This window comes from Procambarus clarkii, chromosome 27 (assembly GCF_040958095.1).
Source record: "Procambarus clarkii isolate CNS0578487 chromosome 27, FALCON_Pclarkii_2.0, whole genome shotgun sequence".
Classification (NCBI taxonomy): Eukaryota; Metazoa; Arthropoda; class Malacostraca; order Decapoda; family Cambaridae; genus Procambarus; species Procambarus clarkii.
In genome coordinates this window covers 6,616,422-6,644,067 of record NC_091176.1, presented here as the reverse complement: position 1 = coordinate 6,644,067, position 27,646 = coordinate 6,616,422, and the positions used below count along the sequence as shown (strand labels likewise).

The 27,646-nt window shown below is 44.9% G+C and overlaps 1 protein-coding gene across 1 annotated transcript in view; it reads left to right on the top strand.

Annotated features, from left to right (window-relative positions):
- Nucleotides 1–27,646, top strand: part of LOC123762810 (uncharacterized) — a 367,859-nt gene that overhangs the window by 320,668 nt on the left and 19,545 nt on the right. Inside the window, exon 18 of the mRNA XM_069332301.1 lies at nt 18,365–18,501. Within this exon, the coding sequence (XP_069188402.1) occupies nt 18,365–18,501 (137 nt within the window). The remainder of the gene's footprint in view (nt 1–18,364; nt 18,502–27,646) is intronic.

Genomic DNA, 27,646 nt, shown 5'->3' with positions numbered 1-27,646 from the left:
GATGTCTGTTCTGTACTTAGAGCTGTGTGCTGCTAGTTTGGTATGTCCCAGCCTTAATCTGGTCATCGTTACATCAATTTCTCTGCTTTTATATCGGACATGTTTCCAGGTTTCCCATTTCTTTTTAATGGACCCATAGTGCAAAGGTGAGCATAACGTTTTCCAGTTTGTTGCAAAATCCTGGGAGATGGTATCTTTGAAGGCTCCTTTACGTACAACATGGGGAATTGGATGACGGTTGAGGTGAAGCGTGTTGTGCGCATCGCTTTGGCTAGTTGGTCTACAAGTTCATTATGGAGAATACCACAATGTGCTGGGACCCATTGGATAAAGGTGTCATAACCGTTCAATTGATGTTTGTGAAGAAGTTGAAGGCATGGGTAGACAATTATCTCCTTGCACGTTTTCGAAGAGTACGTAATTGCTTGAATCGCGCTCTTGGAGTCACTACAGTTTGTATATATCCCAACTGGTAATGTTGTGATGATTTGGAGAGCTTGATACAAGGCATAAAATTCCGCTGTGAAAATAGTTGGTTTAGTAACCGCCATCCCTGCTTGAGATGGTATTCCGGTATCCATACAGCGCTAGTGACCGAAGGTACGTTGTTCATGATGATGCGAGACCCATCTGTATAAATCTCTGTGGTATTTGGGTAGCAATTTTTCATTGTTGAGAGAAAAACTGAGGCTATGGCTGAGTTTGGTGCAGACTTTGGAATATTGTCTTCGAGTTGTATTGCTATATAAGGAGTTGTATAAAGCCAAGGTGGAATGGGGGAGGGACAGGAAGTTGGGTTTCACAGTTTTGGAGTAGGGAGAGGTCTATATTGAGGTTATTTGTAGCCCGTGTGAGGAAAGGTTGCGAGTGAATGATTGGGGAGCGGGGTTTATGTGGGTTAACTGTTGGGTTAATTTTTTATCTGTATGGGGTGTATCTATTGAGTAGTGGTACAGAGTGACAGATAGTTGGCACACATTATGTCTCGTCTGGTGGCTAAGGTTGTGAGGCCCGTTTCCCCGTAAAGTCCGAGGATTGGAGTTGAACGCATTGCGCCACATATAAGTCGCATGGCATTATTTTGTATGACCTCGAGGCTCTGTAGGTCAGTAGGCGCAGCCGATGCAAATGCTTGGCAACAATAGTCTAGTTGGCTGCAAATGTAGGTTGTATAGAAACGGAGCAAGATTTTATGGTGTGCTCCCCAGGTGGTGCCAGTGAGGGCTTTAAGTATGGCGAGTCGGGGTTGTGTCGTCTATTTAAGGTGTTGAATGAGTGCCTTCCAAGTAAGTAAGGGGGAGTCTAAGCATATGCCAAGATATTTATGTTCACATACATATTGGATGGGAGTGTTGTGTATTGTGAGGGTGGGTAGATGAAGTAGTCTTTTTTTTAGTGAAAATCTGATAGCAGGTTTTAGTAGTACTAACTTGAAGGCCCCATCGTTGTGTCCAATCTATGAGGTGGTCAAGTGCTGTTTGCATTGTTGAGACTGTATTAGGACATTGTCTGAATAATACAACGTTAAGTCGTCGGCGTACGCCGAGAGGTGAACAGGATGGGTGTTAGGCAAATCTGCTTAGAATGCGGCGAATAGGGTTGGGCTTAGTATGGAGCCTTGTGGGACTCCCGTTTGTATTGGGATGCCATCGGAAAACTCGCTTTGTATAAAGACTTTGGAGGTCCTGTTCGTGAGATAGGACTGTAACCATAGTAGTAATCTTCCCTGTACGCCTAAACGTGCAAGCTTTGCCAAGATGCAAGTATGAAGAATGCTATCAAAGCTCCTTTGATGTCTAGGTAGACAACAAGACAATATTTACTGCTTCTGAGAGAGGTGTGGATTTCATGTTCAAGGCAGAGTATTTGGTCAAGAGTGAAGCATTGCGTTCGAAATCCAGCTTGAAGTGATGGTATAATATCATTATACTCAAGGTACCATTGGAGGCGAGTATGTACTAGCCTTTCCATGACTTTACTGAGGCATGATAGTAGGGAGATAGGTCTGTATGACGCAGGTTGGGATGGGTCTTTCCCTGGTTTAAGGAAAGGAAGAATAATACTGGTCTGCCATTGTGAGGGAATATTTCCGTGAGTCCAGCATAGGTTGTAATAGTTTAGAAGAGTGCTATGTGCAGTCGGTGGAAGATATTTGATGAGTTCATATGGAATTCCATCCTCCCCACTTGCCTTGCCATTAGGTAGGCGGTTTAAGGCTAATCGTAGCTCACTTAAGGTGTACATGTTGTCGACGCCGAGCATGGGCAGCGGTATGGCACGGTCAATTTCTTGTCTGAGGGAGAGTTCTTGTGCATGATGGAAAGTTGTTGAAAGGGTAACTTTAAAGCATTCAGCAAAAACGTTTGCACGCTCCTGAGGCGTTTGACAGAGTGAACCGTTGATCATCAGGGGGAAGGGAAGGGAATGTTGGGCGACTTTTAATGCTGTTAAATGTAGCCCAGACTTTTGAGTGTGGCGTGGTGGGTGTGAGGCTATCACAGAATACTGCTCGCTTTGCTGATAGTATGGTTTTCTGTGGGGAGCCCCTACGGCTCCCTGGAGCTTATCGGGCTAATGTATGTTATGTTAGACCGGGACATTAGCTAAGGAGTTCAGACCTACCAGAGACCAGCGCCAGAACCTGGCCCCTTCAGAGAGGTTTCAGGGAGCAATGGCCCTGGAAAACCCCATATGGTTGGGGGGTTTTCCTTATCTGCCATCGACCGGGGTTAGGCACCCAGAAAGGTAGGCGTAACAAAACAAACCCCACATGGTAAGAAACTACAACAAAAACCGAACAGAGAGGTAGAAAACTCCCTACAATCCCAAGGAAACAAGCAAACAAGCAAACATCACACTTTACTGCCGCGCCGATCGTCCGCGCAGCCCTCCCCACCCTGGGAGGGGGAGGGGGGAGCCCCGGACCTACCGCGCCGGCTGCCAAGCTCCAGTTCGTTCGCTAATGTCAACCGGGATTGACGCTTCTCTGGCCTCAGTTTCCTAGGCGGTGTTTGCCTTGTGTGGCGTTCACTGCCGTGTGTTGTGGTGTGCGGTGGCCAGGAGTACTTCATCAGTGCCGGGGCTGCATGTGCTTAGTGGCTGCCTTCCCTAAGCGCCCTGTGAGTACTGCCCTTGCGTAACAGGGTTATCTTCCCTGGGGCGTTCGGGAACCATTCCCGTTGAGGTTCTTGCTGCTCGGCATTTGCCTCGCCCTTGGGGACAGCTGGGGCTTGGGGCCCTTGTTTGGCCCTGGGTAGGGATTGGTATTGTGCTGGTTAGGGCGTCAAGGTGTTGCGCAGCCTGCCACCTAAGCGGCGGCCGGTTTCTGTTGCCTCTGTAGACGGTGTACTTTTGCGGGGTTTTTCTTTTGTTTTTCATTTTTCTTGCCTGGTGGGGGTCTGCCTAAGGTGGTTATAGTTCCACTGGTAGTGTTTGGCGGCCCTCTGCTAGGCCCCCGTGCTTGTACACGTCTCAGGGGTTTTCAGTGCTATAATCTACCCTCTTGTTATGTTTGGGTTTCTTAACCGGTTAGCAACACCTTGCCCGGGCTTCCCGTAGTTGTTACTCTACGGGCCCTGGAAACCCCTGTCTGGGCTCGGGGGACCATTGAATGTGTCTTCCGGGTTCCAACCCGTCTTGTACGGGATCGTTGGTTGCTGTTCCCTTGTCTCCGGGTGACAGTCGCCAATTTTACCTCCGTCGTGCTGCCTGTTGGGTCACTGACACCTTGACCCGGAGTCTTGCGAGTGATTCTCTGCTTGTTCTCCAGTACTCTCCTGATGTTATTACTGTTCAGAGTACAGGCGGCATCCATGTTGCAAGCTAGGTTAGGTTGCTGCAACATGCTAGGTTGGTTTCCCACTCGAATGCCCCGTGGCCGCCCCGTTTGGTTAGGTGCTGCTCGCCCCTTTCTCTCCATGTTCCCGGCTCCGGACCGTCTGCGGGTTTCGGGGTCGGGGCGGGGTTTAGTTGCGGCAGAGACTCGGGCGGTTTTCGGGGGCTGCCCCGTTCGGGTTGGGGACGGAGGTTTGAGCCTGTGCCTCCTGCCAAGGCTTCTGGGTCTTGCCAGCGGCCTTTTCTTGTTGCCTTTCCCATGGACTCTTGCTTTTCTTTAAGGGCGAAGGGCTTGGAGGACGGCTCTGCCCCGGGGCCTCTGTTGTTGCTTCCCGGGGCTGTGGGGGTTGCCTGCTAGCAGTTCTGGGGCGGTTTTGCCCCTTCAGGGGTTTTTCTGCTGTTGGGCGGCGTTTTTTCGCCCTTCCAGTCTGCTAGCTTCCCACATTTGCTGGCGTGTTTTTGTGTATTTAGCGTCAGTCACAGCCCCTGCTGGCGGCCATTTTCGTCTGCCGGTTTCACGGCGTGGCCACCAGGGCGGCGTTGCGGTTTGTTTACATGCGTCTGGGTGTGCGAGCGAGCGTCTCTGGCGAGTTTTCAAAAAATTTTCAGGGTTTTTGTTCTCCTGTTGTCGTTTCTTTGTTTTTCTGGTGTTTTCTTGCCGTTGCCTGTTCCTCTGGGAACGTTTGGGTGTTGATTTTGGGTCTGAGCCTATGGGTTTAGGCTCAGTGCCCCTGGCTGGTATGCTTGCTCCCACACCTTGCCCCTCGGTTTTCGGTCTGTTGGGACCGTTTTCCCAGGGCGTTCTGCTGGGGTCTGTGCTTTGCCTTTCAGTGGTGTTCTCTGCCGGCAAATGTGGTGGTTCGGGCTCCCCCTGGTTCGATTCTGGGTTCCTTTGGGTTCCTTGGTTTCGTTCTGGAGGTTTCTTCCTCTTGGGCCCCCTTTTGTGGGTTCAGGGGACTTTGTTTCCTCGTGTGCCCCGGTTCTGCCTTTTGGGGTTCCGGGGTCTTCCTGGCTTGCAGGCTGAGCTTTTTGGGTCTTGGCACATGTTGTGGTTGTGCTGGGACTTTGTGGTTTTGCTGTCGAGGTGGGCCTTTTGATGCAGTTTTGTGCCTTCTTTGCCTGGCCGGCGTAGTGCTCTCTGCCACTAGTCGGCGGCTTGTGCTTTTACAATATATGTCTTCACCTAGTTGTGCTTGTGGGGGTTGAGCTCTGGCTCCTTGGTCCTGCCTCTCAACCGTCCATCAACAGGTGTATCGGTTCCTGTGCCTCTTGGGCTCTGTCATGTCTACATGTGACATTGTATGGGGGTCAGTCTCATTACTTGTGTGACGAGTCGCCACATTACTTCCTAGTGCTTTCCCGTTCCCATTCTGACACTATAAAAAAAAAAAAAAAAAAAAAAAAAAAAAATCTATCTGTGGCTCTTTTGGGTACTTGGTTTCCACCTGTGTCCCCTAGTGCGTGTGCCCCTTGTGTTACATAGCCTGTCCTTATCAGCCCTGTCGATTCCCTTGGGTATCTTGAATGTGGTGATCAGGTCTCCCCTCACTTCATCTTCCAGCGAAGTGTGGTTTCATTCCCGTAGTCTCTCCTCATGACTTCGGTAGTGTACTTTTTCTTTCGGAAGGGGTTCTGTTCCCTTCTCTGTTGACTGGGCGCTGGGGGAGCAGCTTGCTCTGTTGCCTCTCGCTTGGTCCCGCTGTTGGTGGGCGCTTTGGGTTGTCTTCCGGCCTCTGCTGGCGTCGGAGGACGGCTTCTCCCCCTTGGGGGGGGGTTCAGAGCTGGCGGGGTGGGCTTCGTCCCCTGCGCTTCGTCATTTCCTCTTCGTGGGTGCGTGGGGCGTGGTCGATCCGCCCCATCCTTCTGGGCTTCCCGTCTGCTCTTTGCAGTCATGAGCTTTTCTCGTCTGCTCTTTGCAGTCATGAGCTTTTCCGGTCTGCAGTTCTTCTGGACTACTTCCGTCTGCGCCCTGGATCCTCTGCCCTCCTCGGAGGACTGTTGTCTCCTGTTCGGATTCTGTTGGGCCGGGTGCATGGATGGTGGACCTGGACCTCCAGGTCACTTCTTGGCACGTTCCTCTCCAGTTTTTCTGGGGCTAGCACGGTTGGTAATTACCTATGTGTACTTACCTAAGTGTAGTTACAGGATGAGAGCTACTCTCGTGGTGTCCCGTCTTCCCAGCACTCTTTGTCATATTATGCTTTGATTATGATTGTCATATTGTCATATAGTGATTGTCATATGTCATAATATGTCTTAATATGATTGTCATATAATGCTTTGGTGGTGGGGCTTCAGGTTTGCTGTTTTTATTGCCTTCCCTATTTTGTAAAGGGCACTTTGTATACTCTTTGCATCTTTACCGGATCTTAGTGCCCTGTCTGCGTCTGAGATTCAGTGTCTGGCCTACCTCGACGACTGGCTGGAGTGGGCTCCCAGTCAGTGGGCGCTTGTCTGCTCGCCAGGGGATGGTTCTTTCCAGATCGCTGGGTTTGGTTTCCTGGTGATCTGGAGGTTTTTCCTTCTGTTTCCGTCCCGGGTTCGGACCTGGGCCTTGTTTCAGGCGCTTGGGCCCCTCATTGTCTTCCCTCCAGAAGTGTTACTGCGGCTGTGGTCCCACCTTTGGCTGTTCAGGAGGGGGTCCCGGGTTGCTCAGTGGTTGCTTGGGCGGTTGTGCGGGAGTTTGCACTTCGGCGTGCTTGTCTGCCCGCAGAGTCGGGTTTGGCTACGGCGTCGGTTGGTTCCTACGGAGACTCCCCTTCCGCCTCTTGCATTCCTTGGGTTCCTCTGGGGATCTGGTGTTGGTGCTGCGTCACCAGCTTCCTCTTTGGGGTTTTCGGGGTTCCGTGCCTTGGCACCTCCCCAAGCCTTCGCTCGATGTGTTCACGGACGGGTCGTCTCTCGGCTGGGGCTTTGTGACCAGTGCTCACCAGGTCGGCCGAGGTTGATGGAGTCTGTCTGTCCGTCGGGCTCACAGCCCGGTTCAGGTGTTCATGGCTGTCTGGTTTGCGCTTCGGAGGGTTTGGGTCACTAGGTACTCTACCATTCAGCTCTGTTTGGACTGTTCTCTGGTGGTTCTTGCCGGAACCACAGGGGGTTTGGTTAACCGTGTGGTTCGTGTCCGGGGTGTGTCCTGCGTCCTGGTGGACAGCTGTCTCGGTTCATTCCTCTTCGTGGGTTGGCCAGTCGTCGCCGATTCGTTTTGTTGGCTCTGTTGGGCTTCTGGACTCCTGGCCATGGACGTCTTCGGGTCGGCGTGGTCTAGGCGTTGCCCGTTTTGTGGCGCCCTTCCCACCTGCGAGGACTTCACGGTGGAGGCTTTCGGCAGGCCTGGTCGAGGTGGGGGGTACCTGTACCTCTTCTCCCGGTCCAGCTGTTGCTTCGGGTTCTGGCTCGGTTGCAGCCCATTCCCACGAGAACAGTCCTTATGGTTCCATGGTGGCCGGGCCGGCCTTCTTTTCAGATGCTGCTTGATAGGTGTCCGTACCCAGGGCGTTTTTCCTGAGGCTTCGCCTCTTTCAGCAGGCCGAATCGGTCCTGTCCGTGACTGGTTCGGCCTTCTCTTTGGCTCTTCGCGTCTGGTATTTTGACGCAGGTATCACCATCTCTATGGTGTTCTGGTGGCTTTGTTGACGGTATCCCACCTGCAAGCTTCGTCTTGGAGACAGTATGACGTTTATTACGTTTTCTCGCGTTTTGTTTCCCCTCCGGCCTGCTCATGAGTCGCCTGAGCCATCCTGGTCCTTGTTCAGGGTGCCTTCTTATCTTCCCCTCAGATGGTGGTAGCTTTATTGGTGTGCAGCCTTTCTCTGTCCTGGCGACGGTCGAGACGGCTGCTTTCCGGAGGGGTTCTTGGGGTATTGGTACTTGTTTGGTTTGGCCGGGGGGTGCGTCCTGTGTTGTCCGGTTGTGCTTTTTGCTGTTGCCGGTGTACCGTGCCTGGGGATGCACTGTGGTTGATCCGGTTCCTTCGTTCCCTGTTTTCAGGGCTCGGGTCTCCCAGGTCGTCCGCAGTGTTTTCCTTCTTCCTGCGGTCTGTCTTTGCGCCCGTGCTGTTCAGACATTTGCAGCATTTGCTGCTGTGTTGGTGACGTCTCGGGCTCGTTTCGGGCGCAGGGATTTGTGGGTCGCACAGGTTTTTGGCCGCCCCTCCATATGTGCGTCTGTTCTTGGGCGTTCTTGTTGCCTTGGGTCACAGGTTTGCGACCGGTTGTCTTGGCTTTGCGTTGCAGAGTTTGTGGCGGCCGCCTCCCGGGTTAGCCCTTTCTTTTCCTTCTCTTTGGGTATGAAGCTCCAGGGAGCCGTAGGGGCTCCCCACAGAAAACCAGCGTTGAATGTAATGAAACGCCATTTTCTGGGTGAGCCCCGGAGGCTCCCTGGAAACCCTCCCTCCCACCGGTCGGCGGTTTTTTCGCGTTGGTTGAAGCTTAGCTTCCGAACTGGAGCTTGGCAGCCGGCGCGGTAGGTCCGGGGCTCCCCCCTCCCCCTCCCGGGGTGGGGAGGGCTGCGCGGACGATCGGCGCGGCAGTAAAGTGTGATGTTTGCTTGTTTGCTTGTTTCCTTGGGATTGTAGGGAGTTTTCTACCTCTCTGTTCGGTTTTTGTTGTAGTTTCTTACCATGTGGGGTTTGTTTTGTTACGCCTACCTTTCTGGGTGCCTAACCCCGGTCGATGGCAGATAAGGAAAACCCCCAACCATATGTGGTTTTCCAGGGCCATTGCTCCCTGAAACCTCTCTGAAGGGGCCAGGTTCTGGCGCTGGTCCCTGGTAGGTCTGAACTCCTTAGCTAATGTCCTGGTCTAACATAACATACATTAGCCCGATAAGCTCCAGGGAGCCTCCGGGGCTCACCCAGAAAATGGCGTTTCATTACATTCAACGCTGGTTTTTTTGGCTACTGCTGTGGTCCGCTGGAGATTGACCCAGTTCTGTAGGGAGGGTTGACGTCTTTGTTTTTGGATGGCTCGTCGGCGTAAAGCGACTGTTCGTGCACATTCCGCATTCCACCACTGTTTAAGTGGTTTGTCGGACCTATGTCTTGAAGTTTTCCTGAACATTTGGGTGCCTGTAGAATTTATGGCAGAGGTGATTGTGGATAGTCGCTTGTTAGGGTCTACTTCGTCTGTGTCTGGGAGGCGGACAACATCAGCCCATTTTTTCTTATCTAGGTATTTAATGTTCCACTTGGGGAGCGTTAGGGGGTGGGTTGGTGGCTGAAAGTTAGTAAATTTTATAATGAGAGGTTTGTGGTCACTACCAATATCTGGTCCAGTATGAAACTGTAGTTCATGTTGAAAGTGCGCCGAGCCAAAACAGATGTCAAGTGAGGCTTCATAATTGGTTCTGTAGGTAAAGTAGGTTGCTAGGTAGGGCGGCGAAAGAAGAGTATATGGTGTAGTGTCTAAGTAGTTGTACAGATCGGTGCCTGCAGTATTTTGGGTACCTCTACTCCATGTGGGGTGGTTAGCATTGAGATCACCTGTAACAATGATCGGGTGTCGTAATTGGTTAAGATAAAATTCCAGTTCATTTGAGTTTGTGCCTCCAGGGTTGTATATACACAGAAAGGATATGTGTGTACCATTGTAAGGTATTAGGCATGCTAGAACTTCTAGTTTACCGTTCACAAAATACGTTAGTGTTACAGGTTTACATGTCATATTACTTCGTGTTAGAAGGAAAATACCACCCCCCATATGGTTGGGTCTGTCCAGTCTCTGCATCTGAAAGTTTTTAAATACGGAATTTTGTTTGGGAATGAGCCAGGATTCGGTGATGAATGCTAAGTCCGGTTTGGATGAGTAGAGGAATTATTTAAGTTCTGTGAGGGATGTTTTAATGCTTTTTGCGTTCCAAGTCATGAAGGTTAGGGGAGCCATTTAGGATGTTTGGGTTGTGGATGTGTCTGTTTTCTTTGGTGCGCCAATAGTGGTACGTGTTGGATACCTAGATGTGGATGGGGGCTGTGTCTTACTCTTGGTACTGGTCGTTGGGGTTTGTGGCAAGTCAGCCTGGGGAGTGGTTTTGGTGAGGCGCGCTAAGGAGGTAATTAGGAGTTTTTCCATCATCTGATCAAACGATGTGTCTAGCAATGGTAGCTTTATTTGGGCGAATGTCAGTGTCTGTAGCTGTTGATGGGGGTTCTGTTGGGTCAGCCTCAGGGGTGGGTTGTGGTACTTGGGCAAAAAATTTAGTTAGAAGTCGGTCCAGGGTCTTTTCTAGTGCATTTTCGATGCGAGTGACGTTTCAATAAGATAATTTTCGATGCGAGTGACAAGAGTTTCAACTAAATCAGGATTCAGTTGTGCATTTTGTGAGAGATGGTTGGACCCTGGGGTTGCGGGATTGTCGGAGACAGGGATATTCGGTACACACGAAGGTTGTGGTTGAGTGTGAGGTAGAGGTTGGTGATGGGCTGAGGAAGATTGTTTCAATGCACTGCTGTATAGCAGGTTGGTGGTAGGGAGAACCTTCATTTTCGCTGCTGCTGCTACGTAAGAAGGACATTGTTTAAATGTAATGTCGTGGTCGCCACCACAGTTTGAGCAGGTGAGTGTATCCGATGCACAGTTTTGTGTGTAGTGGGAACCAGAGCATTTCCCACATTTAATGCCTTTAGTGCAGCCTTTCGAGGTATGGTTAAAACCCTTACATTTAAAACATTGGGTGGGACGTGGAACATACACCTCAAGTTTATGGAGGAAGGCGTTTAACCAAATCCTATCAGGGGGGACGTAGTCTAGAAAAGTAAGCAGGGCGGTGCCTGTATCACTCAGTTCTTCATTCGTTCGTCGCATAATTTTTTTTACTTCATAGAGTGGGATGCCATTCGTCTTGAGTTGTGCCTTGATGTCTTCTGCGCTGATGTCTACAACATGCCGGATTACATATTTTACTAATCTGTCTGCTAGTGGTTTATAGCACTTAACTTTGTAACCACAGATGTCAGTAATGCCGGAAATCTCCAGTTCCGCGCTGTGTTTGTGATCCACTGCGATCAAGTTCTTTAGTTTATTTGGTCTGATATCGTGCACATCGTTTGGGAATTTTTTGGGAATGGCATTATACAGGATGCTTTGTGCCCTACTATTTCGGAAAATACTCTCATCTTCGCCATCAAAGGCAATGATAAAGGTTTGTAAATCAGAAGAGCTTGGCCTACCGTGGTTGAGCGGTGGGTGTTGATACTGAGGCCGCGTGGCGTCGGCATCATTTCTGTTTACCTCTGCTAAATGGCGGCACTTTGCCTCCAGTCTGTTCGCCTTGCTATAGTGTTTGCTGTCCAGGAATTCTCCTTCGGGCTCCTCTTCTATGACCGGCCACGAATGGCATGCCGCAACTGCCTGTCAAGCCTCACTAACTTGGTCTTAAACACGTGTCCAAAAATAAGCTGGTGGTTCATCTTGGGGATTAGGTGGTGTTTAAGTAGGTATAACCAAGTGGTAAAAGGTACACCCGCACAATACCGAGGGGTGATTTTGATGAACCAACTTGACGTGATCTTATCTGTTTTATCCATTATTATTCAAATCAACAATACAAGCACCTACAATTACAAATATGACTAAATCTAAATCTACATCTGGACAATCTAACATCATGACAAATAACAAAACGAGCCCTAACGGCTCTTAAAGGACATCTCAAAAGACAGATAAATGAATGTGAGAATCTCTTGCAAGTCAACAGTTGATTACGTTCAATTGAATATGGGACTTAAAATTGCTAACAACAAGTTTTATCAAGTCGAGAGGATGATTGAGACTTATGAAGTAGAATTACTAGATGATTCCAAAATAACAGCTGATGAGCGGGATGCCATTATGGTGAATTCAGCACAGTAAAAAGACGATGTTCAACTTAAATTTAATCCTTATATCAGCATGCTAACTGAACATGAGGCTACAACAGCCTCAACATCCTCACCCAATCCAACACAATCAGAAGCATGGCAGCGACTGATTGATTTACCAACCTATATTGAACGAAGAAAATTGGGATAAATTTTTGAAGTCCGTTGATGCTCATGTGAACTCAAAGGCTTCAATTTCATAAGTAACGGTTTACCTTCCTTCAGAGCCATCAGAAAGGAGAAACCTGGAAGGTTATTGCTAATCCTTCCCTCGATGAGGACAATCGTAATATAGCAATTCAAGTGTTAAAAGGTAATTATTCTAACAAAGAAATGAACATAGCTAATCTCTACTATCAGAAAGTGGACTTTGCTCCACACACTAATAAATTGGACTGCCTTCAAAGATTTAGGCTAGAGGTGGTGTCACTGATCAAGATACTCAGTACCAAAGTGAATACTGAAGCTTCCAAATAGTCACTAAGGCCAGACATTATTCCTAAGGTTGTTCTAACTACAAAATGTCCTCACTACAGGACTAACATTCTCTCCCTCGAAGAGATTTTTGAGGGATTGAGGAAGCTGGTTAACAAAATGAAAGCCCATAGCATAAATGAATCAACATCATTGAATTCTTCAACTGACGTATCCAAAGCTGATAATTTTATTTATTTATTTTATTTATTTATTTATTTATATACTAGAAGGTACATTGGGGGTTAACAGAGAACATAGAAATTATGTTGAATTTACATTCTTGTAAAGCCACTAGCACGCATAGCGTTTCGGGCAAGTCCTTAAACTAACAGATAATTTAGACAGAGACAGAGATAAACTAACAGAGACAGCTGTAATATTCCTGTTGCTAGCCTGGCTAGTTGGGTTATTCCTGATAGGTGTGCCATCTTTCTTAGTGGCCTTACCAGACTTGGGTTTGTTATGCATGGTAGCAGGATAAATGTAGGCAGGCACAATAGGGAAGATCGTTGATGTGGCAGTAGTGAATGTCGGGTACAGCTTCCACCAGGGAGCAACACTAGTGAGGTCGAAATGAGATAATATGGGTTGGTCTTTACGTTTGTTTCAATCACATTTGGTCACTGAGTACTTAGCTGCCTTCTGGGGGATGCTACATCATTTGTGGGCTCAAGGAGCAGCTGCTAAAAGTGGAGGGACGGCAGGGCTGACAGGTGCGGATGAGCGTTCAAGTTTTTTTTTGGAAGCCTAAGTAACCTAAGCCACATTTTAAATGGAAACAAGGCCGCATGGGAAAGTACCGTTTTCCCAGTAAAATCTATTGTTACAGCAGCCCCTCCAAAGGAAGGTCCTGCAACACCTACAACAGGGTTTAAATATTGTTTCTGCAACTAACAATATTTAGGATACCTGAAATACCCAGACCGTGCTAGTCAGATTAGTTGTTTGCAATAGGTGCATAAGTGTATGAAGTGCTTGAAGGCGCACAACCCTATGGCTGCTGTGAGACACATTTAAATATGTCGCAAATGTAGTAATTGGCGACATCACAGCTTTGTGTGATGGAAGACAAACTCCACAATCAACCAACAACCTGTCCTCTTACAAAGAACGTCACACTTGCTCGTATGTATTACATAAGGCCAAAAATTGTCGTATTACAAAATGAAAGTGGTTCGCGAAAGTGACATACTGTCCTGTTTTCTGTTTTGGGTCCTTTGGTAGGTTAGGAGAGGACACTTTAACCCTTAACATGCTCGGGGTCTAATATCCTGCCATCCACACAGGCGCATGTCATTTTGAAAAAAAAAAAAATTTTTTTTTTTTGCTAATCTGTCAAGTTCTGTTCACTGATCACGGGAAAAATAAAAAAAAAATTCTATTGTACTTACTTTTGTTGCAATAGAGCCGAGAAGGACGGTGATGACGTCACAATCTGCATGTTCGCTCATGCAGTACACGCCCGGGATGTGTTGCGCGCGGTCCTCAAACAGCCAGAGTTGCCACAAATATATTTTCGCGCTATTTATTTACAATGTCTAAGCGCATTTTATCTAATTTTTTTTCACTAATTGTGTTTCAAATACTGTTTGAACATATTTTGTATCAATAATTGTTGCATATTTGAGTATACACAGGCGCACACAAATGTTTTCAATTACGGCAATATAATATGTCATTACAGTCTATTATATTGTATGTTCTGCTTATATTTGTATATATTTACACACACGCACACGCTATCTGCTTATATGTTTACATATTTACACACTCGCACACGCTATACACACTTTGAAGCACACTTAGAAGATTTCTAGACTGTGGTAGTCATTGAAGCAGTCGACAGCACATAATGGGATACCACACGTTTCACACCATGTTTGCACAAGCTTCCGTTTCTTGTCTCTACGTGTCGTTGTTTTACACACCAAGCAATCACGTTGGGCTATTGCACGCTTCACACCAGGTGGCAAATACTTAAGTTTGTGTGCTAGGAAGCCTTCAGTGTGAGCGAGGCGTGGAGTACCAGCATGCTGCAACAGTGGGTTTATGATGGGCCGCTGAATACCTAGGATATCTTTTGCTAACTTTCCTAATAACTGTATTGCAGCATCAAATACAAAGTCACGGAAAGTGGGCTTACGTCCAGTTCTCACAAGGTACATGTTGAAACAGTTCAGCATGCTCATGTCCACAAGATGGAAGAACACTTTTTTCGTCCACCTACATGTCTTCCGCACACACTCTGCAGTGCCAATCATGTCTGATTTATCAATCAACCGCATGTTGATATTATAGTCTAAAACACAGTCTGGCTTATATAGTGGTGCGTTTGTTTTATGGCTCACTTTCCCACTGTTCACCATTGTTCCATCATGAATTGTTGTCAACAAGTTCACCTCTCTTTTGTCTTTCCACCGAACTGACAGAATGTTATCACTTTTCCTTCTCTGACACTCACCAACTGCAATGTCGTTGTCAAACACAGGCATTTCCCTTCGTTGTGGCTTTACTGTACCAACCAATCCGGTTCTATTTTCTAGCAAGAACCGAGCTAGCAAGGGACTTGTATAGTAATTATCTGTGTATAAAATGTGTCCCTTGTTCATCCACGGAGCCATGATGGTCTTCACTACACTCCCCGAGAATCCATGTTCGTCGTTACCGGGAATGTCTACATCACTAGCCGAGTACAGAATCATGTGTAACACGTATCCTGTCTCACAATCACAAAGAACAAAAAATTTCAGGCCAAATCGGTTTCGTTTTGAGGGAATGTACTGTTTGAATGGAACACGTCCCTTGAAAAGTATGAGAGATTCATCAACCACCAGCTTCTGTGCTGGTACGTAAAAATCTCTGAATTTTCCAATAACATCGTTCATGTAGTGCCTCACTCGCCACAGTCTATCATCAGGTGTTCGGTCCTGAACACTTCTAAAATGTAGACACCTGAGGAGTATCTGAAACCTGTCTCGTGACATATATTTCCCGAATAAAGGTGTTGGTATTGTCTTGTCCTTGCTCCAATAGTCATTTATTGCATGTTTGTGACAGTGCTTCATCAACAAACAGAGTGCCAAAAACACATACATTTCCGCCACTGTGGTATTTTTCCAACGCTGCAGTCGTGAAAATTCTGTGATTTCCCTCTCAATCAGGTAAGCAGCATGCAGGTTTGTTTGGTGTACAATGTATTCCATGAGTGGTTCATCATAGAATGCTGTAAAATATTCCATCTCAGCCATGTCCTCACCTTGATTAGGGAAAAGGTTTGTAATCCCTACATCTTTATCGTCAAAGTGAGGAATATTAGGAATAAAATCGTCACCATCACTCCACTCAAGTATACCAGGCGTCCTGCGAGATGCAGAGGAAAGACGGCGAGGAAGCGATGCATACCGGCGACCAGGAGCTGAATACCGTCTGCGAGAAGCACGGCGGCTACGTGCACGTGAGGTGGGTGCACGTGAGGTGGATGCACTTGAGGTGGATGCACGTGAGGTGGATGCACGTGAGGTGGATGCACGTGAGGTGGATGCACGTGAGGTGGATGCACGTGAACATGAGGGTCTTGGTCCCTCATGTGGTGCCATGCGGTGGCGCTTGGCCGGGCGAGATGCTGCTGACGCGACAATTTCTCGCCCAGTTACACCACTGGTACCAGCCACAGGCTCAATAAAACTTTGATCTGAGTCACTAAACCCAGAAAAGGAGTCACCTCCCTCTGACTCGTCACCCTCAAACAGAAAATATCCACAGGAACTGTGAGGTCGTGGTAGAATTGGGGTAGAAAATGGGCGAGGAGGCATGGGAGAGCGTATAGGCCTCGCCATGGCATGGCGGTCATTCTCACTTTCACTGCTGCTGCTACTATCACCCGACAACTGTGTATAATCCTCATCGTTGTCTGAATCGTCAAACACACTTTCTTCACCTTCAGAGAATAATTCGTGGGCTATTTGCTCTGGGGTGAGGGACTGAGTGGTGCGTGCCCGTGAGGCGTTTGACCGTGCGCTCGCCATGGTGACTCTCGCTAAACTGAGGCCTCCCATGCCATTGGATCGAGAGCTGGAATTTTTTTCAAAATGGCCGCTGTTTACTAGAGCCCCTGGGCAGCGTATGGGACCCCCAGCTACACCGCGGGCCATTCAAATCGTGCGCGGTACCCATACACTTCATATGAAGTGAAGCGCAGTTGACTGGTAAAACGATTTACACTTCATATGAAGTGATGCGCACTTTAAGGGTTAAATTGGCCGTTTTCTTGACGTAGGGAAACCTTTGGAGGACGGGCTGCATCTAAAGTCAACTAAATCAACTACAGCAATCAAATACTGCAAAATTTAAGGCAGTTGTCTCAGATGGAGAAGAGATACTATATTGCTGAGAGGGCTACATGTGATACTCTGTCACTTTCCTCTACAGTGCCCCCACTTCCTCTGTTACGGGACTCAAGACTGTGAGGATATTTTTTCTTTTTCTTTCCTCCTTTCCTCTACCCTCATACCAAAGTCAATGCTTAACCCCCCATGTGCACCAGTAAAACTCAGACCTCATCGACTCTCTTGAGGACTCGCTAGGCTAGCACTCATTCTCCAGATGGTGCAAGGTAGAGTGTGAGGTGATTATGTGACGATCCTGGCCCACTGATCACCCTGTTACTATAATGATGATAATCGTGGCTATCACCTGCACGTCCAGTGCCGAAGGAAAAGATTTCTCCAACACTCCATGCTTCAAAATAGCTCTCCAAGTATGAGGCTATGCTCCCCAAGATCTCTATATTTGTTCCTTCTTACTCAGTGATCAATAAATTGTCGTTAGACTTTCATAAAGGTAAAAGGTAGCATAAGTCTGAAATAGAAGCAAACGGAAATGCAGTGCTTAAAATTAACAAAAACATTTACTAAAAAACATATACATTTGGAATAGTAGCTTGCCTCTGCTAGCCTTGTCCAACTTCAAAATAAACAGTTACTCTCGACCTACAGTAAATCAATGCTGCTTTACTTGTTACTTTAACATACCACTCTTGTTATAATTATAACATACTACTCTTGTTATAATTAGGCGAGAAGGAAAACACACGTCTGATCCTTCTTCTTTGTGATACGTGCAGTTTGCAAGAAGATTTGTCCTCCCGATGACTGCACAAGTGGTGATGTTGATTGATGCGAGGCACAGTGGCACATCAATGTTCATAATTTGGCAGAGATTGGAAGTTATCGATGTCTTTTATTTGTGAACGGATAATAAGAAATATACACATATGAGTGGAAATTGATTTAGGATGGCATAGATGAGGAGTTATGTTAATGATGGTATCAAAGTTTTGCTGTTTAATGAAAAGTGTGAGGTTTAGTCACGAGACTGAGTTTGTGAGTCGAAGTATGTTTGGGAGTTAGTCGCAAGTCAGATAGGTTAGGATGGAATATGGTAGGGTAAGGTAGAGTACATTAAGTAACATGGAGTTAATGTGTATAAGGTTAGGTTAGTTGAAGATGGATTGTTATGTTGTCGTATTTCAATATTTTTACGTCTGGGATGTGATTACATCGGTCTTCTTTGACGTGCCAGTAGTACACCGTGTTGAATATCTGGAGTGGTTGGAGGATGTGTCGTGGGAGAGTGGGGGTTTATGTGTTTTTTTCAGTTAAAGTGTCAAGTCGTTGGGTGGTTTGAACAGCTGAGGATTTCTTAATCTTGGTGCCGGTGGTTGGAGTTTGTGGCAAGTGGGTAGTGGCTGGTAAGGCATGCTAAGGAGTCATTTAGGAGTTTTTTCCATCATCAGTTCAAATGATGTGTTTCCAGCAATGGTAGCTATATTAGGGTGGATGTCATTGTCAGAAGATGTTGATGGGTTGTCTATTGGGTCAGCCTCAGGAACGCATAGTGTTCTAACATATTCTTCTTCCTGGTGGAGAGGGAGAGTAAGACAGATGGTGATAGGCAGGTTACCAGGTGAACGAAAGCTGCATTAAATATTTTGGATTAAACTGAAATGGCTAATAATGCTAAAAACTTGATGGAAAATGTCCTTGTCCAAATAATTTGCCTAATTGCTGTAAAGTAACACTTGTGACGATCTTTGGAGACAGATTAATGTGCATATTTCAGCTACTTATAAAGTGCTTTCATGACATCAGTCTTGGAGAGTAACAAGATAACAAGACTAAGTTGATGTTATGTTTGGTATAGAGAGCAGCAGCGGCGCCTCAGACGGCTATGTTGGCTCCCGCTCCCTTGGCCCCCACGCTGCTGCCTTTTGTTCCAAAGATCTTCTCTGTTGGGCTTTCCAGGTCGCCAGGGGAATGGAGTACCTTGGCTTTAAAAAGGTAATGACTGTTTTATTATATTTTTTGTATGTGAAGTAAATCTTTCAAGTTTCTTTCCCTGTGTGTAACTTTATTTCCATACTAATTATGTCGTGTCATTCTGTCTAAGTTTAGGTAAGTTATATTTCTCTTTTATTTTGAATGTTAATTTGTCTGTACGAATCTTGTTTTTACTAACGATTTTTCATATTTGTTCTTGTTTATCAATTAGTGATGTAGCGTTTTGTTCCCAATGTCAGCAGTGTTATGAACCCCCATATAACCTCGTATTGTAGGTCCTTCTCCCTGTGAGAGTTATTCCCCACCTGACCAGATATGGGAGTCGGGAAAGATGAACTAAGCCAAGCAAATGTCATTAAACGTGATTGAGGAGAAGGTAAGCAGCGGGTGAACATCTTTAAGGAAACAAGGTGAGATGTCGACAGTATGCGATGTGACGTGGGCAGAGGTCTTAAAACGTCACTTGAGTTGTGAGTTTCGGAAGAGAAGGAGGTATGTCGTCGCTCCAGAAGAAGCAGGATATTTGTGGCTTATGGAGAAGAATTTTTGAGAAGCTACGTAAGTAATGTGTGAGGAAGCTGTGGAAGGACGATTTGTGACGTATCTCTTGTATAGGAGCGACCTGAAGCCAGTTGGGTGGTCATGCCCTGAGGACCCACGATGTGAAACCTTCAAGGGGATCATTTGGTCAGGTATTCCTGAATGGCATTTGTTCCGTGACCCCACACATTCAAGTCAGGACTGGAGAGAGCCGATTAGTGGTATTCCAAAAGAAATTTGTGGGCGATCTTCTCCATATTTAAGTTTAGTACAGGGTGACACCAGTGTGTGTGCTCCGTTGTAGTTTAGTAATAGTAGTTTTTATTTTATTGGCGGCTCCCTGACGAGGTGAAAGCCCAGGGTAAAATTGGATAGCACCTGAGAGAGTTCAAGGGGCCCTGATTGCAGCTAATGAGAAAACATAAACCACACACACACACACACACACAAACACACACCAGAGAACAACATAGAGCGGATAGAGGTGTCTAGAGATGAAGTGGAAAATATGCTAAAGGAGCTCGGGAAGAACAAAGCAGCTGGCCCAGATGGCGTTTCACCATGGGTTCTGAGAGAATGTGCATCTGAGCTCAGCATTCCACTTCACCTGATCTTTCAGGCATCCCTGTGTACAGGAATCGTAGCAGACGTGTGGAAACAGGCTAACATAGTTCCAATCTACAAAAGTGGCAGCAGGGAAGACCCCCTCAATTATAGACCTGTATCATTGACAAGTGTAATAGTGAAAGTATTGGAAAAGCTAATCAAAACTAAATGGGTAGAACACCTGGAGAGAAATGATATAATATCAGACAGACAGTATGGTTTTCGATCTGGAAGATCCTGTGTATCGAATTTACTCAGTTTCTATGATCGAGCCACAGAGATATTACAGGAAAGAGATGGTTGGGTTGACTGCATCTATCTGGACCTAAAAAAGGCTTTCGACAGAGTTCCACATAAGAGGTTGTTCTGGAAACTGGAAAATATTGGAGGGGTGACAGGTAAGCTTCTATCATGGATGAAAAATTTTCTGACTGATAGAAAAATGAGGGCAGTAATCAGAGGCAATGTATCGGAATGGAGAAATGTCACAAGTGGAGTACCACAGGGTTCAGTTCTTGCACTAGTGATGTTTATTGTGTACATAAATGATCTACCAGTTGGTATACAGAATTATATGAACATGTTTGCTGATGATGCTAAGATAATAGGAAGGATAAGAAATTTAGATGATTGTCATGCCCTTCAAGAAGACCTGGACAAAATAAGTATATGGAGCACCACCTGGCAAATGGAATTTAATGTTAATAAATGTCATGTTATGGAATGTGGAATAGGAGAACATAGACCCCACACAACCTATATATTATGTGAGAAATCTTTAAAGAATTCTGATAAAGAAAGAGATCTAGGGGTGGTTCTAGATAGAAAACTATCACCTGAGGACCACATAAAGAATATTGTGCAAGGAGCCTATGCGATGCTTTCTAACTTCAGAATTGCATTTAAATACATGGATGGCGATATACAGGCATACCTCAGAATAAGAGTTTAATCCGTTCCTGGAGACGCCTCGCCTTCCGAAAACTCGCATTCCGAAGTTAATTTCCCCATAAGAAATAAAGGGAAATGAATTAATCCGTTCCTGACTACCCCAAAAACCCCACATCAAACTAAATTTTTATACCTAATTCATCTAAATAAACCTACAAAACTGTGTTCCAGTTATTACTTACCTTGCTGTCGAGTGCTGTAGGCGTATGGAAGATGGTGAGGAGGGGGGGAGTTACTGTTTGGAAGGGGAGTCCCCTTCCATAATCACATCACATAACCCCATGCCTTGTAACACTATGGATACCACTTCTCTTTCTAAATTTTTCAAACCAGCCCCTGCTTGCCTTAAACTCTTTCTTATCTGCATCACTCGTTGCAGGGGTATTCTTTAGAAGGTCTTCGTGCAACACCCTGGCTTTCTCACAAATAATGGCCTCCGAAACACTATCACCCCTCAACTCCTTGTCGTGTATCCAAATTAATAACAACTTTTCCACTTCTTCAAGTATTTGTGGTCTTTGTGCCGTTAATGTTCTTACTCCTTTTGCCACTTTAGCACCCATAATCTTATTTTTCTTCTTAAGTATAGTGCATATTGTTGATGTGGCTTTGTTGTACTGCCTACAAAGTTCAACAACACGTGTACCGTTCTCATGCTTCCGAATGATCTCTTGTTTCTCCTCTATTGTCATCCTCACATGAGCTTTCTGGCCTTTATCCTTACCACTGGCTTTCTTGGGACTCATGGTGAGATATATAATAACAAATTGTATAGACAAATCACCAAAAATCCAACAAAACACTGAAAATCCGCGACAAGAATTGATGTGGGGGTAGTCACTGAGCGCAAGACAATGGTAAACTGAGGGCCAGCGGGGCAGAGGGGCGACGATCGCCGAACCACCACGCACTAGGTCGGCTGTACGCGTATCAACAAACTCGCGTCCAAACTCGCCTCCCGAAGTAACCATCGCCTTCCGAGACAAATTTTTGGAGTAAATACACCTCGCCTTCCGAAAACCTCGCATACAGGGACAATCGCATTCCGAGGTACCACTGTACTAAAGAAATTGTTCATGACTTTTGTTAGGCCAAAGCTAGAATATGCAGTTGTTGTGTGGTGCCCATATCTTAAGAAGCACATCAACAAACTGGAAAAGGTGCAAAGACATGCTACGAAGTGGCTCCCAGAACTGAAGGGCAAGAGCTACGAGGAGAGGTTGGAAGCATTAAACATGCCAAAACTAGAAGACAGAAGAAAAAGAGGTGATATGATCACTACATACAAAATAGTAACAGGAATTGATAAAATCGACAGGGAAGATTTCCTGAGACCTGGCACTTCAAGAACAAGAGGTCATAGATTTAAACTAGCTAAACACAGATGCCGAAGAAATATAAGAAAATTCACCTTCGCAAATAGAGTGGTAGACGGTTGGAACAAGTTAAGTGAGAAGGTGGTGGAGGCCAAGACCGTCAGTAGTTTCAAAGCGTTATATGATAAAGAGTGCTGGGAAGACGGGACACCACGAGCGTAGCTCTCATCCTGTAACTACACTTAGGTAATTACACTTAGGTAATTACACACACACTGATAGATCATGACTGTTGATAGTCGGTGACTTCAACTTGAAATCCATAGACTGGGAAGCATATGAAGCTAAAACAGAAGATTTTTGGACCTGTAAATTTGTAGACCTCATCCTGGAAACATTCTTGTATCAACATGTTAAACAAGCTACGAGGATGAGGGAAGGGGACGTTCCCTCCATGCTAGATTTGATATTTACCAGGAAGGAGGAAGAGATATTTGACATTCAGTACCTTCCTCCCTTGGGTAAAAGTGACCATGTCTTTTTGGGAATAAAGTATGCAATGCGTTATAAGCTGGAAGAAAATAAGGAGGTTGAAGCAGTTGAAAAACCAGACTTCAGGAGAGGACACTATGGTGACCTTAGAAATTTTTTTAGCGAGTAAAATTGGACAGACTTGATGCTAGGCAAGGAAGTGAATGAGATGTATGTCAAGTTTTGTGAAATATATGATAAAGGCACAAAAAAAATTATACGAAAACAGAGATGCAGAACTAGGAAACAGGATTGGTTCAATAGAAATTGCGAGAGGGCTAGAGACCAAAAGACACAAAAATGGAATCAATACAGGAAGAGGCCGAACCCCCAAACATACCAGCGATACAAAGATGCGAGAAACAACTACACGGCAGTGAGGAGAGAGGCAGAAAGAAATTTTGAATAAGGGATTGCAGACAAATGTAAAACAGAACCAGGTCTATTCTATAAATTCATAAACAACAAATTGCAGGTAAAGGATAATATTCAGAGGTTGAAAATGGGAAATAGATTCACGGAAGATGAAAAGGAAATGTGTGAAACACTAAACGAAAAGTTCCAAAGTGTGTTTGTACAAAATGAAATCTTTAGGGAACCAGATACAATAAGAATTCCAGAGAACAACATAGAGCACATAGAGGTGTCTAGAGACGAAGTGGAAAAAATGCTCAAGGAGCTAAGTAAGAACAAAGCAGTTGGTCCAGATGGAGTTTCACCATGGGTTCTGAGAGAATGTGCACCTGAGCTCAGCATTCCACTTCAACTGATTTTTCAGGCATCCCTGTGTACAGGAGCTGTAGCTGATGTGTGGAAAAAGGCTAACATAGTTCCAATCTACAAAAGTGGAAACAGGGAAGACCCCCTTAATTATAGACCTGTATCATTGACAAGTGTAATAGTCAAAATATTGGAAAAAATAATTAAAACTAAATGGGTAGAACACTTGGAGGAAAACGATATAATATCAGACAGACAGTATGGTTTTCGATCTGGAAGATCCTGTGTAACGAACTTGCTCAGTTTTTATGATCGAGCCACAGAGATTTTACAGGAAAGAGATGGTTGGGTTGACTGCATCTATCTGGACCTAAAAAAGGCTTTCAACAGAGTTCCCCATAAGAGGTTGTTCTGGAAACTGGAACATATTGGAGGAGTGACAGGTAAGCTACTAACATGGATGAAAAATTTCCTAACTGACAGAAAAATGAGGGCCATAATCAGAGGCAAGGTATCGGATTGGAGGAATGTCATGAGTGGAGTACCTCAGGGTTCAGTTCTTGCACCGGTAATGTTCATTGTCTACATAAACGATCTACCAGTGGGAATACACAATTACATGAACATGTTTGCTGATGATGCTAAGATAATAGGGAAGATAAGAAACTTAGATGATTGTCATGCCCTTCAAGAAGACCTGGACAAAATAAGTATATGGAGCAACACTTGGCAAATGGAATTTAATGTGAATAAATACCACGTTATGGAATGTGGAATTGGAGAACATAGACCCCACACAACTTATAAATTATGTGAGAAATCTTTAAAGAATTCTGATAAAGAAAAGGATCTAGGGGTGGTTTTAGATAGAAAAATGTCACCTGAAGACCACATTAAGAACATTGTGCGAGGAGCCTATGCTACACTTTCTAACCTTAGAATTGCTTTTAAATACATGGATGGAGAAATACTAAAGAAATTGTTCACGACTTTTATTAGACCAAAGCTGGAATATGCAGCGGTTGTATGGTGCCCATATCTTAAGAAGCACATCAACAAACTGGAAAAGGTGCAACGACATGCCACTAAGTGGCTCCCAGAACTGAAGGACAAGAGCTACAAGGAGAGATTAGAGGCATTAAATATGCAAAAACTAGAAGATAGAAGAAAAAGAGGCGATATGATCACTACGTACAAAATAGTAACAGGAATTGATAAAATCGACAGGGAAGATTTCCTGAGACCTGGAACTTCAAGAACAAGAGGTCATAGATTTAAACTAGCTAAACACAGATGCCGAATAAATATAAGAAAATTCACCTTCGCAAATAGAGTGGTAGACGGTTGGAACAAGTTAAGTGAGAAGGTGGTGGAGGCCAAGACCGTCAGTAGTTTCAAAGTGTTATATGACAAAGAGTGCTGGGAAAACGGGACACCACGAGCTTAGCTCTCATCCTGTAACTACACTTAGGTAATTACACTTAGGTAATTACACACACACACACACACACACACAGAGGAAGAAGAAAATAGACTCTTAAAAATAGCTTTGGAAGAAGTTAAAGTAAATTTAAATATAAATGAAGTTAAAGTAAATTTAAATATAAATGACTACAATAGGTTAGGTAAGGAATTTCAACAAGAGAAACAGCTTTTGTCAGCACAGATGGAGGAAGTTACACAGGGAATAGAACAGTGCAAGAAAGATATGCAACTCACTTATGCACAAGTGGCCAAGGAGAAGGAAAAAATAGAAGAAGCAGTAAAGGAAGTCAAACACTGTAGCAACCAAGATAAAACAAGCATTAGGCTGGAAGTGAGAAAAGAATTGGCATCTAACCCGAAGTTGGTGCAAAACACAGTTGATCGGAGTAAGTCCCTGATCATTTTTGGCTGCAAAGAAAAGGAGATAACATCTAGGTCAGAAAGAGCTGTAGAACAAGCAAAAGTAGTAGATCAAATTGTTGGCCTCGTGGAAGGTCTTACAACCATAGAGAATGTGTGTGACTACAGGAGAATAGGCAGATATGTAAAAGGGAAAGATCGACCTTTGAGGATCACCCTAAATGGTGCCAAACAGATGGAAGAAGTACTAAGGAATGCTAGATAATTACAAAGTGATGAGGATGGGAAAGTGTGGTCGTTAAGACGAGATCTTTCAAAAAAAGATAGAGAGAAGCTGAAACTGAACCTTGCCGAGGCAAAACGTTTAAATGAAAGCAGGAATGAAGAAGAAATCAATTCTTTTTTCTACAAAGTGATAGGGGTAGGCAGGCCAGTAAAGTGGTACATAAAGGCAAACCAACAAAATCATTAGAGAAAGGGGGAGTGAAAAATAAGGAGAGGGGGAACAAGTTCCTCAAGATTGCATACACCAACATAGATGGAGTAAGATCAAAGATACTGGAGTTAAGTGATATAATAAAGCTGCAGACACCAGACATTGTTGCACTCACGGAGACAAAACTTGAAGATGCTATTTTAAATGAGGTCATATTCCCAAGGGGCTACTCAATTTGGAGACGGGACAGAAAAATTAGGAAAGGCGGTGGCGTTGCTGTGCTGGTGAAAGAACACCTAAAGGTGAACGAAATAGTGACTGCCAATCCACAAGAAGTTGACATAATAGCACTAGAGATTTGCCATGAGGATGAGAAACTAACGCTCATAAATGCATATAGTCCACCGCTAAGCAGCACATGGTCAAAGGAGGAGCTAGATAGTAAATGAGAAGGTCTTATAACAATAATGAGAGAGATCATAGCAAGAGCGGATAACGATAGTTCACGACTGTTGATAGTCGGTGACTTCAACTTGAAATCCATAGACTGGGAAGCATGTGAAGCTAAAACAGAAGATTTCTGGACCTGTAAATTCGTAGACCTCATCCTGGAAACATTCTTGTATCAACATGTTAAACAAGCTACGAGGATGAGGGAAGGGGACGTTCCCTCCATGCTAGATTTGATATTTACCAGGAAGGAGGAAGAAATATTTGACATTCAGTACCTTCCTCCCTTGGGTAAAAGTGACCATGTCTTTTTGGGAATAAAGTATGCAATGCGTTATAAGCTGGAAGAAAATAAGGAGGTTGAAGCAGTTGAAAAACCAGACTTCAGGAGAGGACATTATGGTGACCTTAGAAATTTTTTTAGTGAGTATAATTGGACAGACTTGATGCTAGGCAAGGAAGTGAATGAGATGTATGGCAAGTTTTGTGAAATATATGATAAAGGCACAAAAAAAATTTATACCAAAACAGAGATGCAGAACTAGGAAACAGGATTGGTTCAATAGAAATTGCGAGAGGGCTAGAGACCGAAAGACACAAAAATGGAATCAATACAGGAAGAGGCCGAACCCCCAAACATACCAGCGATACAAAGATGCAAGAAACAACTACACGGCAGTGAGGAGAGAGGCAGAAAGAAATTTTGAAAAAGGGATTGCGGACAAATGTAAAACAGAACCAGGTCTATTCTATAAATTCATAAACAACAAATTGCAGGTAAAGGATAATATTCAGAGGTTGAAAATGGGAAATAGATTCACGGAAGATGAAAAGGAAATGTGTGAAACACTAAACGAAAAGTTCCAAAGTGTGTTTGTACAAAATGAAATCTTTAGGGAACCAGATACAATAAGAATTCCAGAGAACAACATAGAACACATAAAGGTGTCTAGAGACGAAGTGGAAAAAATGCTCAAGGAGCTCGGTAAGAACAAAGCAGCTGGCCCAGATGGCGTTTCACCATGGGTTCTGAGAGAATGTGCATCTGAGCTCAGCATTCCACTTCACCTGATCTTTCAGGCATCCCTGTGTACAGGAATCGTAGCAGACGGGTGGAAACAGGCTAACATAGTTCCAATCTACAAAAGTGGCAGCAGGGAAGACCCCCTCAATTATAGGTAATTTGCACTTAGGTAATTACACACACACACACACACTATATGGATGTCACGTCTGTGACAGGAAAAAACATGCTTTTTTTTTTAAACTGTGTGTTTTCCATGTGTTTTTCATGTGACTGATATCTTCGAAACCTCTTTAACGATTGCTTTGAAATTTTGACACAACGTTGCATTTGAATAGGCTCGTGTCTTTATATATCTACTATATACATGCCTCTCCTGTGGCAGGAAAAACATGGTTTTTTTCCAACAGCGCCATCTGTTGCATGTAATAGCAACACACGATATACTAAATATGTTACGCTTCAATTTCAATGTTTCCATTTGCATTGATAAATTGAATTTTCATAGATTTCAATTTATTTTCATTTTAATTCAATTATTTTGTGTAACATTGCATAGGAATTGAGCTGTGTTGTTCTCCATACCGTTCATTTCGTGAGTATAAGTATAGATGCCACACCAGTGACAGGTAAAAACATGCTTTTTTGAAAAACAGCTCCATCTGTTGCACGTAACAGCAACACACACTATACTAAATATGTTGCAATTCCATTTCAATGTTTCCG